The sequence below is a fragment of the Mchenga conophoros genome, linkage group LG7 (genome assembly GCF_057382185.1).
Source record: "Mchenga conophoros isolate Kocher_MC1m ecotype Shallow Benthic linkage group LG7, M_conophoros_male_GT1.1, whole genome shotgun sequence".
NCBI classification, from domain to species: domain Eukaryota; kingdom Metazoa; phylum Chordata; class Actinopteri; order Cichliformes; family Cichlidae; genus Mchenga; species Mchenga conophoros.
This window is the reverse complement of record NC_140532.1, coordinates 62974633-62990631: the sequence shown is the minus strand read 5'-3', so window position 1 is coordinate 62990631 and position 15999 is coordinate 62974633. Positions and strand designations below refer to the sequence as shown.

At 40.0% G+C, this 15999-nt stretch overlaps 1 protein-coding gene across 1 annotated transcript in view; it reads right to left on the bottom strand.

Annotated features, from left to right (window-relative positions):
- spon1b (spondin 1b) overlaps positions 1-15999 on the bottom strand; it is a 128262-nt gene that overhangs the window by 99108 nt on the left and 13155 nt on the right. The window contains exon 3 of the mRNA XM_085280700.1: positions 8759-8892. Coding sequence (XP_085136826.1) covers positions 8759-8892 — 134 coding nt within the window. The remainder of the gene's footprint in view (positions 1-8758; positions 8893-15999) is intronic.

Here is a 15999-nt window from a genome sequence, read left to right as displayed (position 1 = left end):
CTAAACACAGGGGGGTCCAAAACCCCATGTGAGGTCAAACAGTCCAGCAGGAATCAGGGACAAGTGTGAAGGTTGAATAAACCCACCAACATGTTTGGGCCTCACAGCAGGCAAAGCAAAAATCAATCTAGAAATGATCAATTTCTTTTTCTATGAATGTATTTGTTTTAGTATTCTGAGAAGCACAACGTTAACAAGAACTGTGTTTTTAAAGGCTGGCCATACTTTAAATAGTCTAGTTTTATAATCAGTGAAAAAGCATTTTCTCTCGTTTCTCAGAGAATCAGGACACAAGAGTTTAAACTCTGCTGTCAAACAGATTCAGTGCAGTCAGACCCGTGCCATCACTGAGCAAGCAGATGAATTGTGGCCTCATCCCCTTCCTGGAGTCCTTCCACTAATGGCTTTGGAATACTGATGGAAAGATCAGGCAGGAGGTCAATGTGAGGTGACAATGTGATGAACAGATGGCCGAAGGGCAGAATTGGAGAGAGGAGGGAGATGTTTAAGTGTAAACCCGATCAACAAAGTGATCAACCCCCCATCTTCCCCCATGCACACTCACTTTCTCTCATCGCTATCCATCTCTCTGTCTAGCTCAGCTCTCGGGGGAAACGTCTCCCAACACTAAAAGATTTTTTTCAGGAGTTCGTAAAGATTAAAGAACAGATTCAGGCTGAGCTCATCAGAGATACAGAAGGACCTTAGTGACCTGGTGTGGAAAACAGACAAACACACACATACACAAACACATATCCTACATCCACAGTTATTAGTATACAGGCTCCTCACTCTATTGAAAGATAAAAGTCCTAACAAGGCAGAAATATGAAAACCTTTCTCCTCAGAGCTCTCTTCATAACATGCAGCAGTTGAGTCTGGATGATGCTTTGAAGATGCGGAAAAGGAGGGGAAATATGGGTGGCTCACCATTATTAAAGTAATCTGATATGATTTGACAGTTTCCCTACAAAAAAAGAAATGCAATCAAGTCATGTTTACTACAGTCTCAAGATATAAACAAAACCCTGTAAAGCCAAGAGTTTTCATCTACTGAGGTTTGAAGATCACTTCGAAACGACGAGTGCTCTAGTGCTGTGAGTTTTCTTTTGATAGTTGATGATAGTTTATGTGGGTAGATTAGGAGCTTTGCTTTTTGGTTCAAAGGATGGAAATATTAGCACCAAAAGAAGAAGACGAAAACCTTAAAAGTTACAGAAACTACGGCTTGCGGCTCAAATAACTACATGTCATACATGAAAAGTTGTAGTGACAGCTTTTTGCTGTGTCAGCGGGGAAAATCACTAAAGCTCACTGAAAAATCATTGCAACATAAAAATTTCAGGGCTGAGAAACAGTTAAAAAAATAACCAAATCAACTTCAAAAGAAACTCAAACCATAATTAAAAATTCAAATTCTATGTAAACCTGGAGCAGTAAGCTTTGTTTGATTTGGGTGTGATGGGCTGTGGGTTCCTTGGACTGTCTCAGAGAGAGCGATGTCTTATTGTCAACAACATCACTGGCTGAAACACTGAACTGAGTAATTCCAGAGATGTGTGAATTAGACCATCAGAAGAGTTGCCGTGGTGACAGGATGTGATGCCTGTGGGTTTGTTGAAAACTCTGGCAATTGGAAGTTTTCTGGCAAATCTCCTTTGTGAAAACAACAGTTGTTCAAGTTTCCAAATCAATGATATTTTGTCGCAACGTGTTTTGCTCTAAGTTGGTGTTGGGAAAATCTTATTTTTATGACATCATGATTATCAGGACTGAGCATGTGGCTCATGTCATCAGCAAATGGTAAAAGTTGATCGGTACAAGCTACGTATATACATATAGCCCTGACTCACTCAGCAATATCATGGTTTTAATTCTTTGAGTAAATAGAATCTGATATTTTATATTAGCCAATTATTCGACCATGAAAGAAATGAAAGCTAGAGGAATAAGCCTGTTATCAAAATATAAGTAAAAGGCAGATCATTCAGTTGCTATAATCTCTTTTTTCCACTGAATTATCAGAAAACAGATAAGGCATGCAGCAAATCAATGCTCGTTTCTCTTCCACTGCATTTCAGACATTAAAGTGATGCATTTTTGCTTTTGAAATATTCTCTTATATTCAAGCTCAAAGTTGGCTATATAACAAAGTTGTTTGGAAAAAGTGTTTCAAATTGATAAGGTTATTTTGGTTGTTTCAAATGTGTTTTTCATTCTTGAAAATCTCATGTAGTTTCCTCCTGTACTTGTGAGCAAAAATGCATTATGAGCACAAAAAAGATGTGGGCTACACAGTTACCTTATTTTTTCCAGCATTTTTATATATAAATCAGAGTCAAGTGCCAAGTCATAACTTTTCTTAGATTTGACCAATTTATATATTGAGCCTGCACACAAAGTTAGAGACACAAGTTTTAGAGGGTTTTGGACGTGTGCAAAGGAGGGATAGTGAATATAGGCCTCCTAATAACAGCAGGATAAGAGGAAGACCAAAAAGAAGATTCATGAACTGAAGGAGGACATGCAGAGCGTTGGTGTGACAGAGGAGGATGCTACAGTTAGGGTGAGATGGAGGCAGATGATCCACTGAGATGATCCCTAAAGGAAGCAGCTGAAAGTAGAAGATATTGATTGAATATGCTTTATTTTTAAAGGGCACGTATTATTCTCCTTCCCAGCGCCATATTTTCATTCGTGAACTCTATTTTTCGATGAATCACAGTTCAAAATAAATGATAATCTCAACAAATAAACTTTATTTTCTTATGTTAGACCTCAACACAGCTCTTCAGTTCATTTTCTGTCTAAAAAAAGTATTTTAGTTTCCTTCCCCAGATCCCTTCAAGCCACATTGAAGGCTTGAAGGGAGGTTGCCCCTTCTAAACAACAGATTTGAACAACAGATGGGTAAGGGTTCTGTCCCTGAGATGAGCATGTGAGGGATGTCCACTCTCACTGACATTATATAAGGTCCAGAGTAGTAAAACCTTACTAACTAGTGACGCTACTGTTCTCATTTATTGCCAATGGATCTTGATTTTTGACATTTCAGAAGATGTCACATGTTCAAAGTAAGCAACTTGCTGTTAAACATAGTGATGTAAGGTACATTTAAAAATTTATTATTTATATTTAACAAAACATCCCTAAATTTAGGGAAATGATAAAAGGGATACCTTTTTGGATTTGAATGTATGAAAGGGTCACAGCCTCTGCAACTGACCACTGACCACAAAGAGAAGTGAGACATTTTAAAGCACACATTGAGTGCAGATCATAGTATGAGCAAGCCTGTAGAAGCTGCTATGTAAAGCTTTTATCCACCCATACATTTCTAACTATAGCTGCTTTCACACTTGCACGGCCGCCCCATACTTTTCTTACATTTCCCAGCAGAGCTTCTCTGCGCTCTCTAACAAGGCAGCACCCTCGCCTAGACCAACAAGAGCATTTTCCATTTGTCAGAATGCATCTGATGGGAAGATGTGTACATGTAGGAAAGGGCCACTTTGGACGATGTCACAGCATAGTTCAGGATGTCCTCGGATTTTGAAATTCTGCACAGCTGTTCTCATATTGTCATCACAGATAAACACGAGTTAGGCCAACACTAAAAAAACAAACAAAAACGCAGCGTTTCCACCAGAGCTAATTCTGCTCAGTGATAAAACAAACTTACTCAACAAACGTTGGCAAAATTAATATTTAAACATTTCCTCTTTTCAGGCGTTCAGACACTGACGATGGTAGACACAGTTTTGTGCTTTATATAACACTAAGTATATAGCGTATACAAATAGTTTATTTATAAAAGTGTTATACTTGTAGTATTAGAGCCAAAGCATTAAAAATAAATACAGTGAAGCTAAATATGCAGTAGAAAATAACGCATACAGTGCCTGTGAGGGGTTTTTACAGCTTGTTTCCCTCAGCCGGAGGCTACACATTGTTTCCAGACAGACAAAAAAGCCAGATGAATGACGACAACTTGACCAGTTGAGGGGGAGGAGGGCAGGCCTGACGGTACACTACCTGCCTCCAGGAGAGAAGTTACACACAGTTGTTGTTAGTTCCACTGCCAGCGAGAGCTGAGCAGGTATAGCACATGATAGAGAGCGCTATTTAAAAGCTGCAGACATGTTCTGCTTGCCAAGAAACCGATGAGCGTGTTTAACAGCCGGCTTCTTTCAGGTGTTCTCAGCTCACACATTCCTTCACTGTGTGAACTTTAGAAAATCGCTTTTTCCAAGAAGCAGCGATGTCAGGTATGGACATAGCAGTCGTGATAACATGAATATTTTCATCATTGCCTAATCAGTACAGTTTTTACTTATCATTTATTATGTAAACTCTCAAAATGTATTATTATATTATTGACTGAGTTTGCTATTACTATCCACGCCACTGTAGCTACTAATGTTTTTATCACGTGAGTCTGTGTGTGTAGTGTGTAACGGGTAAAACTGACCCCGACACTTTGAGCCCCTGTTTTGTGATGGCACGACGTGCATCTGAGGTGTTTAGTCAACAGTGCAATAATATCATTTTAAATTTCCATCACTTATAATAAAACAAAACTAGATGCTGGAATCAGAAAAGTTGTTAATTGTTTAGTTTAGTTATTAATTGATTATTCAAACTGTAATTCATCAATGTTGATTATTATAGGACTGTAGTTACCATAGAAACCGCTAAGATCTGGCAGTTGTTTCACTAAAAGTCAGACGGAAAGGAAGCAAACCTACAGTTCAATCAGGTTAGCTACAGTAGGCACACTCACAACCTCAGACATAATCCCTTACATGCACTACAGCTCAAAACTCTGATGGAGTTTTATAATTGACAGTTTGAGTAACAGACACGATTTTTGTTCTCTTGGGAGTTTCTTTAAAATTAATCTGACAGTCTGACAGACTTTGGACAACAAAATAAAACAAATAAATAATATGTTGTTCAAAAAAATTAGAGGAACACTTTTTAGTCCGAGTATAGTGACAAATCAATTAAATTTCTGGGAATCTGATCGGCTCATTTAGGTAGCAGAGGCTGTTTTTAATCCGTTTCAGCTGTTTTGGTGTTAAATTAAAAACAGGTGCACAAGAGGGGCAACAACGAGACAACCTGCAAAACAGGAGTGGTTTTACAGGTGGAGGACACTGACATTTTTTCCCCTCCTCATCTTTTCTGGAAGGAGGCTGCAGGGAAGACCCAGGACACACTGGAGATCTTTCTAAACCTGTCAGTTTACTGGGTGTTCACTTTCCCAGCAACAAAGCACGCAAAATACAGGAGTGGATGTAATAGCAATTAAGTACACTACAATAAGAACAAAAAAGGCTTCCCAAAAAGTGTTAAACCTAAAGTAACATAATGAGACAGAGCTAAATAAAAGAAGCTCACAGAGAAAGCCTTTTATTTCTTGGTTTGCAGTTAAGACCAAAACAGACAAACAGAACTTGCTTTTGTAACAAACAATTAATATCTCCAAAGCACTGACCCCTGTGTGTTAGTTTCTTCCATGCAATGCAAGTTTTTCTTCTAGCAACCTGTGCGCTGCTGCTCATGTTCGGTGTATAAAACACAAAGCAACTATTCTTATAAAGTTTGAAAGCAGATCTTGCTTTTCACCACTATATTTTTTTTTAATAAGAAGAAATAAAAACCTGCAGCTGATTTTGCAATTTAAAAAAACAAAACAAGACCCTCTTTTTAAATGCTACAGTTGTCACTAACAGCTTTATCACCCCCCCTTGCAAAAAATTATAATTGCAATGATTCCAAAATAGCAGGTGTTGAAGTTGGCATCGAATGAAATACACAATCCCAGAGGCTTTCTCCAGCACTGAAACGACCAGTGGGCTCATACGGGGGGGAAGAAGTACTGGAACGCTCCCAACTGCAGGAAGCTGTATTTGAAAGTGCCTGGAATGAGCCAAGAGACATGTGTTTGACGTTGTGGACGGACAGCATATTTTTTTCTCCAAGCGAGTGAATGCTGAGTGGGATGAAACAGATCGCAAGATAAAGAGAGGCGGAGAGAAGAAGAGCATTCCCACAGTGGGATGAAAATGTGTAGCTTTGCTGTGAAGATTGCTAGAAGAAGTGAAGTTGTGCGGGGTTTTTTTGCCACTCTCAGAATTGGCCAGGGTAAAGCTACATGATTTAAGACAGCTGCCTGTGTTGTCCACTAAAGCGGTGTTTTATAGCGCAAACCTACTGCAAAGTATCTCCTTCCTGGCTGATGTGAATCTGCTCCTCGACACTGTGAAAAGCATCACGGGAAAAACAGAATAGATCCGAACAAAGATAACATGACGGGCACGTTACAACAGCAGAGAGCAGACCGTTAAGAAAGAAGACGAAGTGAGACGAGGAAGGCGAAGATGTTAAATGAAGTAATACTAAATCTCTATCTCGCAGCTGACAGACAAAAGTGACAGAAAAACGAGGTGAATTTGCATAGCAGATGTTCCACTACATAGGGCTAGATTTATTGAACCGGCAGACACCGGGATGGCTATGTGCCATCTGTCATACAGCAAAAGCAGATAAATTAAAAGTAACAGCTGTGAGTATACGGTGGAGGTGAGGGCAAGTTATAGCAACTCGCTCAGTGGAGGAAGAGATGCATGTCAGGGAGGTTATTCCCTTTGGGAAGTCGGATTGAAGAGATGGAAACAAGCGAGAGAGAGAGAGAGAAAGCTAAGAAAAAGAAGGCATACCTGCGGAGAGAAGAGGAGAGAGGCAGACGCCTTCAGAGGTGTGCTCCCTCTGAGTTATCTCAGTTTATCATTTGTATTCTCAAGTTGTCAAAGAGTGGCTCACAGCTACATATTGCCATAAGTCACTGTAGCTGTCTGAGCCCACACATCATTTGTTTTTTCCTCGCACATGGCTTGAATTATACGTCACACTCCATCATGTATTAACGGGAAGAGCTATTTGTTTTCTGAGAATATTAAATTTGTAGAAGCATAAAGTGTAGCCATTGTGCATAACAATCATCCCCTTCGTTCACTAAAATCAGCTTTGTATGTTCCCGCTCTGTTTCTCTCCCATAATTTTCATTAAAATCCAGAAAAACAAGTAGCCTTTAAAAAAAATGGTCTAATAAGAATAAATGCCTTTGATTAGTTTGAATCTCAGAGAGAAACATTTCTTTCCTTTTGTTTCTACACCTGTACATTTTGCTAATGCATTTGTAAAAATGGACATAAAAACAACATTTTACTGACTGATTGCGAACAATAAAAACATTACCCAAAGGCAACGGTCAACCCAGACGGCCAACACTCTCTGCTACACCTCAAAAACTGCTCAGGAATGACTCTAGGAACACAATGAAAAAAACAAAGTTCTTATTGTCGAGCATCAGCTGTGTAGGGATCCACCCTAAAAGCCCCAAGACTGAAAGAGCCAGACCACACTTCATCCTCCAATCAGTGGTGTAAATGTTGTGGCTCATCTGCATATTACACCCCAACCAATATATGCATATGTCGGGTATGCATATATCGATGCATGTTCTTCCTATCATTAGAATTCACATACAGTGCATTTTCTCGCCTTTTTTATTTATTTAAGGAAACACTGTTATCAAAAAAAGAGCTCTTATTTTATGGAGGCTTTAAAATGACTAATAAAAGGCACAACACTGAACAGTTATTGTTCCTCCAGTGCGTGTCTAGACAAAATAATACCTCCTGATACCGTGCACCTTCTTTAGAGTTTCACAGCATTTCTCCTCAGAGTCGCTGGCGCCATTTCACACATGCACATAAAGCTAAGGTCACACACACTCCTGAAATTACACAGAGGTTTAGAGCCCCACCTGCTTCAAACCACAAATTGCCCCCAGTAATCACCATCCATCTCTCCTTTGTAGAGCTGGTCCCTTTACAGAAGCTAATGCGCGCACCAACTAAAGAAACACCTGGCATCAGCTTACTTAATGTGCTGCCTATAACCGATTACGAGTATCTGTAAAAGCAACAATGACCACACCAGTGAACTACATTCACTAACAGGAGAGATTCTGCTTTGCGGTTGTTTTGTGAAGGAAAAGAAAAAGTAAAAAGGGAGTAAAGTGCTCCTGATGTTGTAGAATTATTTAAGATGACACATGGATGTTAATCTGACCTATTCTTATGCTCCTTTCTATTAGATACTGTTGATTTCCAGCAGCATGAAAACCAACTTGCTCAAACTTGCTTGAGTAAAGTTATCTGTCACTTTGACCTTTATGGTTTTGTCACCATGTACAAAAGAAAAAAGAAAAAAAAAAACCCACACACAGACAAAACACTCCTATCAGCTAGCAGTGACTGATTTAAAATCTGCCATCATGGCATTTAAATCCAGACACCTGTGCCTATCACAGTTCAAATAATCTTTCACTATGTGTTATCTTTAAGGTTTGATTTTCCATAAACATGTACTATTCAAGCTTTAACTGGCGTTATCAATCTGAACTTTTAAACCTGTTTTGACGCAAGAAGCAGCTGTTTTTTTTTTTTCTTTTAACTTTACTAAACGTCTCTGTGATGAATAATCGTAAAAGCAAAATTTGATCTGTCATTGTATATTTTACACATGTTTGTATGGGATATTGTATTTGTTTTAAATGTTATATACCTATGTGGTATGTGACTTTTGTTGCTATGATGCCAGGTCTCTCTTGTAAATGAGATTTTTAATCTCAATGAGATTTTTACCTGGATAAATAAAGGATTAATAAATAAAAAAAAAAACTTACTTAAGTATAACACAGCCAGTCCCACTGGGTGGTGCTGTCCATAAGACCTGTATCCTGGTGCGTCTGCGAGGCGTGCTCTCTGTCACCGCGGGAGGACAGTTGGTCATGAACTGTGTCTCGTCTTCATCAATGATCTAGAAAGAAAAGGATGAGCATTCAGTATTAAATGGCTTTGCTTCTGAAAAGGTCACTTTGAACTTTATGGCATCATATAATGTTGGTGTTCCTAAAAATTCCCTGGAAAAAGAGAACCCAGATCAATGCAGGCAAGGGAATTCAAAAACAATATTACAAGCAAGCCTCACAATGCAATACTGCACCTCTATGCTCTGCCAAGTAGCATAGACAATATATCAAACACAGTACACACAATAGCTTATTAGACAATGATTACTTATATTATTTTAGAAGAGCGTGCATTAAAAACCAGAGGCAGGTAGAGTAGCAGCACAGAACAGAGCAGGCATCAGTGACAACAGATTACACTCTTCAAGTTTATTGAAACTGACGAACAATTACACAAAACATAAAATATTCTGTAGGTTTTCAGAATAAAAGAAATGTAGCAGAAATTGATGTTTCAACAAAATGTGAAATAGAAGCAAAACACTTTTGCGTGCTGTCCTTGTATTTAATGACTTTCTGCAGCACATAAGGAGTGAGATTGTGTGCTGGCTTTTCTATTATTATAATAAACTATACAGAGTTAACTGGAAATTTCTATTTGCAACTTTACACAAATTTGGTTTTGGAAACTCTTTCGTAAGCTGGTTAAAAATATTATATAATTCCCCAACAGCTTGTGTCAGAACAAATGACCAAACATCCTCCAGCTTCTGTCTCCTGAGGGGCACCAGGCAGGGGTGCCCACTCTCCCCTTCACTGTTTGCAATTTTTATTGAGCCACTAGCAGCAGCAATTAGACAGGCTACAACAATTAAGGGCATAAAATGTAAGAATGTAGAACATAAAATCAGCCTTTATGCAGATGATGTGTTACTTTTTCTCCAAAACTCACAAACCAATCTCTCTGTGGTAATTGCATTGATAAACTCTTTCTCAAGAGTCTCAGATTATTCAATTAATGTCACGGCGAGTGAGATGAGCCGTATAAAAATAATAAATGAGGATCCAATTGCAGGCAGTAGTGGAGGAGTGAAGGTGGTTTATTGGACACGAAATAAATATAGACAAACAGCAAATGGAGCACGAACTAAACTAGACTGGAGACAACTAAACTACTGAATACAAACCGGAACTCAAACATGAAGCAAGGTGGACGACGGTACAAGATGGTGACGGCAGGGAAACACACAGATGACGCAGGGTGGAAACACAGCTGGGAATAATCAACAAGACGAGACAAAGGTAAAACTGAACACACTCACATGAGACGCAGACCTTCACAATAAAACACTAAACAAAACACACTTTACTAAGACAAAGACAAAGACTAGACAGAGACAGACTTGAAATGACATATGAAACTAAACCCACATCTTAAACCCAGATAAACAGAACATGGAACTCTAATAATAGACATAAACATTACCATAACACGACAAGAGAACAAGAACACAATCCCTGATGCAAACTTAAATCAAAACACAATAAACTCAAAATACTGGGTCCAACGGACCCAGAACCGTGACAATTAACTGGTCAAAATCAACAGTTCTTCCGATTAATTGCTCCTTCCATAATCGTTTTTGTTTTTTTAACATATATTTCTACAGGGCTCTAGACTAACTTTTTGCCATGGGCGTACCGGTACGCCTAACTTTAAAAAGTTAGGCGCCTAACTTTAAAAAGTTAGGCGTACCAGCACCAAAGTTAGGCGCACACAAATTTTATAATAATTTATATAATATAATGTGTTTTTCTGGATACACTGTGCTTTTTTAGCATTCAAAGATTGATGACACCGTGTCAGAGCACTGGCTATGAATTTCAGAAGGATCAGGCCTTAACTTAACAGAAAAGTTAGCAATAGTTCCTTTCTTATTACAGCTACATCCACTTCTGTCGGGCCTAGGCTGCTCACTAGGGCTGGGTATCATCACTGATTTCTATAATCCATTCGATTCCGGTTTTCAAAGTCCCGATTCGATTCAACTTAGCCTCATACAGTCAGAAATATTATAATTCTGATCATTTATCAGTACTGACTTCATCAGAATTGTGAACATCACAGCAGATGCCTTTGTGTTAAAGTAACTGAGAATAAAACACAGAAAAACATGAAGGAGATTTTCCTGGTCTGGCTTTTTATAGCAGATAACCTTAAAATATTCTACAATGTTCTGCATATAAAGTTTAAATTTCTTCAGTATTGAACAACAGAAAAAACAAGCTTTCTTGTCCGAGGTCATTTAAGTGAAAAAAAGAAAAGAAAAAGACAGCAGCCACAGCGCTGTAAACAACAGTAGACTGGTGGGTAATAAGCAAATGAATAATACAGAAAACAGAGATTGGAGATGGGAAACTGTTCTTGAAGTACAGAGAGACATAGGGAGAGAGCTAGCTGTGCATGAAGTGTGATTTTAATAGTCGTGGAAGCAAAACATTTTGGTTGGAGAGACAAAACCTGCAGCTCAGAATCAGCGCAAAAAGACATAATCACAGCGCGGACCGGACGCATCAGAATCGCTAAGCTCCGACAGCGTGTCCATCTGCGGGCCGTCGGGTGAGAAAGCCGAGAAAGACAAAGTTGATTCTGATGAGTCGGTCCGCTCTGTGTTTACGTCTCTGTGTGGAATCCGTGTACCTGCTCTCATTTGCTGTTTGGTTGTTGTTGAAATGGTTTTGTGAGCTTTAATCTGAGAATCTGGAGTTTCTGGCAAAACACAGTTATATTTAAAAGTCGATTCAGGATTTAATGAATTGATATCGCTTTATTCAAGCTACTCACCTCCCACTTCCACCTGCACTTTCAACTGGACCACGGCCAATCAGAGAGGTCCCACCCCTTACTATCTCTGATTGGTTTAGTCCACGATAGGGGCATAATGTGTGTCTGTTGTTGACCACAGGGAAGGTTGCAGATTTTTTTTTTTTTTTTTGCTACCCGAACATTTGGTCGCACAGGTGCAACCAAATATCTTTTTTAGTCGCACCACTAAAAAATTTGGTCGCATTTGCGACCAAATTGGTCGCACTCTAGAGCCCTGTTTCTAGTTAGAGAAATTTAAGAGGCTTATCCCTCAAAACTGTAAATACAAAAAGTTGCACAAAATAGTTTCCCACCACAGGAAATTTATTTTGAGTGTCGCCATAGTTTTATTTTTGAAATACACCAATTTTTATATACTGCAGGCAAAAAGAAAATAAATATTATAATGCAAATTTGCAAAAAAAAAAACAGCATATGCATCAAAATAAACTATTTCCAGCAGTGCAATATGAGTCCTAAGCATCCGAGAAACGACACAGAAAGTCATAAAATCAAACATAACTTTTAAAAACACCAGTACAGGCTCATAAGGCCCTGATGGTAAAAAACTACATTTCTGCAAAATGGCGTCAATTCCGGTTTCCAGGACATGGCGGACATGCAATAGTTCGCGCTGATGGACATAGGAAGTGTTACAAACAGCTGATCAGATCGGCAAAGCGTGTTTCTGGAATATTATGTTTTTGTTGCTGCAAGTGCTTTTTATGCAGTTTTTGCAAAGCTATATATGGAAGGAAACTGTGACTTAGGACAAGCTGATGGCATAACATGTAAGTACAACTCCTCCGGTTTCATATGCAAAAAAAAACTATTGCGCTAGCTTATGTGGTTGCACTGCTACCTGGATTTAAAAATAGTTACGCAAAACGGAGCGTGCCTCCTCCGACCGGCTTTAATCACTACTTTTTAGCCAACAGGCTTCAGTTCATCTCTAGATGGTTAAAACACACCTTCTTAGATGAACCCTGGATAGATGTTGAACAGGCACTATGTAATAATCTAGAGATTTCAGACCTACCATTTACCAGCTCAAACATCAAACAACATGAATGCTTTAAAAGCGTCAACATCAGCTCTTCTCTAACAGCATGGTGGGAGTTTCTAAAAATAACACTGTCAATTTTATTCCGCAACCTAGACATCCACATTACTCATACTCTCATCACACATACATATAGGGGCTTGGGGGTGGGTACATTATACAGCATCCAGAGGATGGTCGGTGTATTCAAACCCCCCTCTGGCGCTGGTGCCCTACCCTTTAATTTTAAATGCATATAGACACTGAGGGTTTTCGGGAGGAGCCGTGCTGCTCTCTGGCAGGAAGCACCATGCCCTCCTGTGTTTTAAATGCACTTTAGAACAGCACGCAGCAACACTACATATGAGCAGGCAGAGGGAGGTTTGGGGTCTTCACTCACCCCCATTCTGTTAACCGTCGGGGCTGGGGGGCTGGGAGGAGGTGCTGGCCGTCGGATTGGGGTCTGGGATGCGGGGCCTCCCTGCTACTGCAGATAAGGAGGCAGTCTGCTTTTCTCCACCACAGAGAAAAGGGTTAAATCTCCTGGGTCCGGGTACCCCCACCCCCAGAGGGACAAACCATACCCGGACGTGGGATATAGAGTATGTTTGGGGAGTGTGAATGTGTGTACAGTGTCTATTTGTGTCTGTCTCCACGTCGGGTGAGTGCCGAGTATTTGTTTGTGTATATAGGGGTGGGAATGCACGTTTGTGTCTGCCTCTGGGCCTGAGGCCCGGTCCTCTCTGGCACAGCTGGCTGCCAGCAGAGCCCGCGGGCACGCCACTGCAACCCCCTCTGGCCTCTGCTCTGGGGCTGCTGGGTGACCTCTCGTTTGGGGCTCTCCTCAGCTCTTCCCAGGAGGGTGGCACGGTTGCCCCTCTGGTGGTCCTCCTTGGGTCCTCGCATTCTGGGGCCTCTGGATGTCTGGGGCCTGGATCTCCTCCATACCTGCTTCATGGCCTGGGGGACGGGGCTATGGCTCCCCACACTCCCTAGCAGATCGTTACACGGAGAAACCTTTTGAATACAAGTGTGCTGATCCACACAGGTGTGCACACAGGTGTACACACGGGTGTTCACAGACACAAACTACACCTTTCTTGGCTGCTGCCTCAAAGCACATTGTGTGCTGTCAATCTTGCGTACTGCACAATAACATGTAATATTTAGTATCTGCTGTTATCTACTGTTAGCTAGTTTATTGTGATGGCTTTGTATTTATTGTATTGCTCTTTTTGTTTGTTTTCTCTTCTGTTCTTTCTTATCTCCATACAGGTTATCCACGTGTTTTGCTTGTGTTTCTTTTTTTTTCTTCCCCACTTTCTCACCGTCTCTTCTCCCCTCTATTTTTCTTTCTCTCCCTCTCTTTCTTTCATTCTTTCTCCCTGTCCTATCCCCCAGTCATGTCTGTCCCATCTGTAACAACCGAAAATAAAATAAAATAAATACATAATTATAATAAAGGTCAATCAAATGGACCAATATGGCAAGGCCATGATGATCCAATTGGTAAATCCGCTTGGCATCTTTCTTGGCCTTCAGGCAACAATTCTGATGGCTAAAGATACAAAACAAAAAAACAAAACTATACTTACAGGACAGCCAGAACACAAGAATACGCTTATAGTATAAGTTGATGCACAGAACGAGAGGTCTCATCTTCATCACACGGCAAGAAAAATGAATTGTTTCATGTATTATATGATGGTGAAAACAGAGTGTAAATTTAGTTTTAATATGATTTGTTTTACCATTTATGCTTAATCTTAAGACAATATCAGAAGCAGTTTTGATGACATTGACAATTGCTGCTTTTTGCTACTCGGAATCACAGAAATGACACCAGTTTGGGCTGAAAGCAAAGTTGTGGGAAAGCAGACAATTTGAGAGTCCCTGAGAGAGGCTTTGGATAATAACAAACTTGTGTATTCATGACATGTCTAGCACAGTCCCTTCGGTACTTGGACCTTGTCAGACATTTTAATAGACTAAACACACACAAAAAACAAAAGCACACATCCACACATGACCTCTGACCTAGTAGCTAGCATTCTACAGCTGCTTCGCCTCAACAATAACAATGACCTAACACCCAGTCCCAAAGTCCTGAGGACAAAAAGAGGGAGACAAGAGTCACAGACTCTCTTCTTCATTGGGTTGAGAGAAAGGCAGAGTTTTTTGACAGAGGAATCTAAACATATATTAAGAATAACGAGGTGGATTCAAAACAGAACATGTACAAGGATGGCGCAAAGATGCAGTCTAGACATGAGGAAAACTCTGCTTAATTTCTGTAACAGTGCTGGTGAACATTTAACATTGAGAGAAAGAGCACAACAGTGCTACAGAGTGTGTGATCCTCCTCATGTTATCAGATTGGTTTGCCTATCAGACAGCACTGCAGTCTGTTTACAATAGAAGCACAATTCACTTTCCACAATGTTTAGGAGTTATTGATGGGAATTTTTGTCCTTTCGTTCAGAAGCTGCATAGACTTCCGAACAGAGGTCAGGATTCTGTGCAGGCCAGTAGAGTTCTTCTAGACTAAACTCACTCATCCATGTCTTTATGGACCTTGTTTTGTGCACTGGTGCGCCGTCCTGTTGGAACAGGAAGGGTCCATCCCCAAACTGTTCACACAAAGTTGGAAGGAGGCGATTTTCCAAACTGTCTAAGTATGCTGAAGCGAGTTCTTAAGAGTTCCTTTCACTTGAACTAGGAGGCTGCTACTTCGTGGCTGAGTTGCTGTCTTTCCACTTTCTTATAATACCACTAACAGTTGAATGTGGAATATTTAGTAGTGAGGAAATTTCATAACTGGGTTATAAAAGGTATCATCCTATCTGCCGGAATTCACTGAGCTCCTGAGAGCGACCAATTCTTTTACAAATGTTTGTAGAAGCAGTCTGCATGCCTAATCACTTCCACTGGGACACCAGAATTCAATCATTTGGGTGGGTGAGTCAATACTTTTGGCATATAGTGTACATTATAGGTTAAAACATATCCCATGCATATTTAAGACAGTTACGTCTTAACCCAACCCAAAACAAGTCAAGATAGATATTTCAGATTGTCAAAGTGAACACAGGGAAGACCCAGTCCAAATTTAGGTAAGGAAAAAGCACCTGGGTCAAGAAAGTTAATTTCCATGTCAAGACAGAATTTTCAGGCCAAGGTCAACTGTAACTCATAATGGCAGTTCTCGACTGCTCTCTGTCTGAAGAGTGAGTGAACTTGCTAACTCTGCAGAGTAAAGTGAAGACT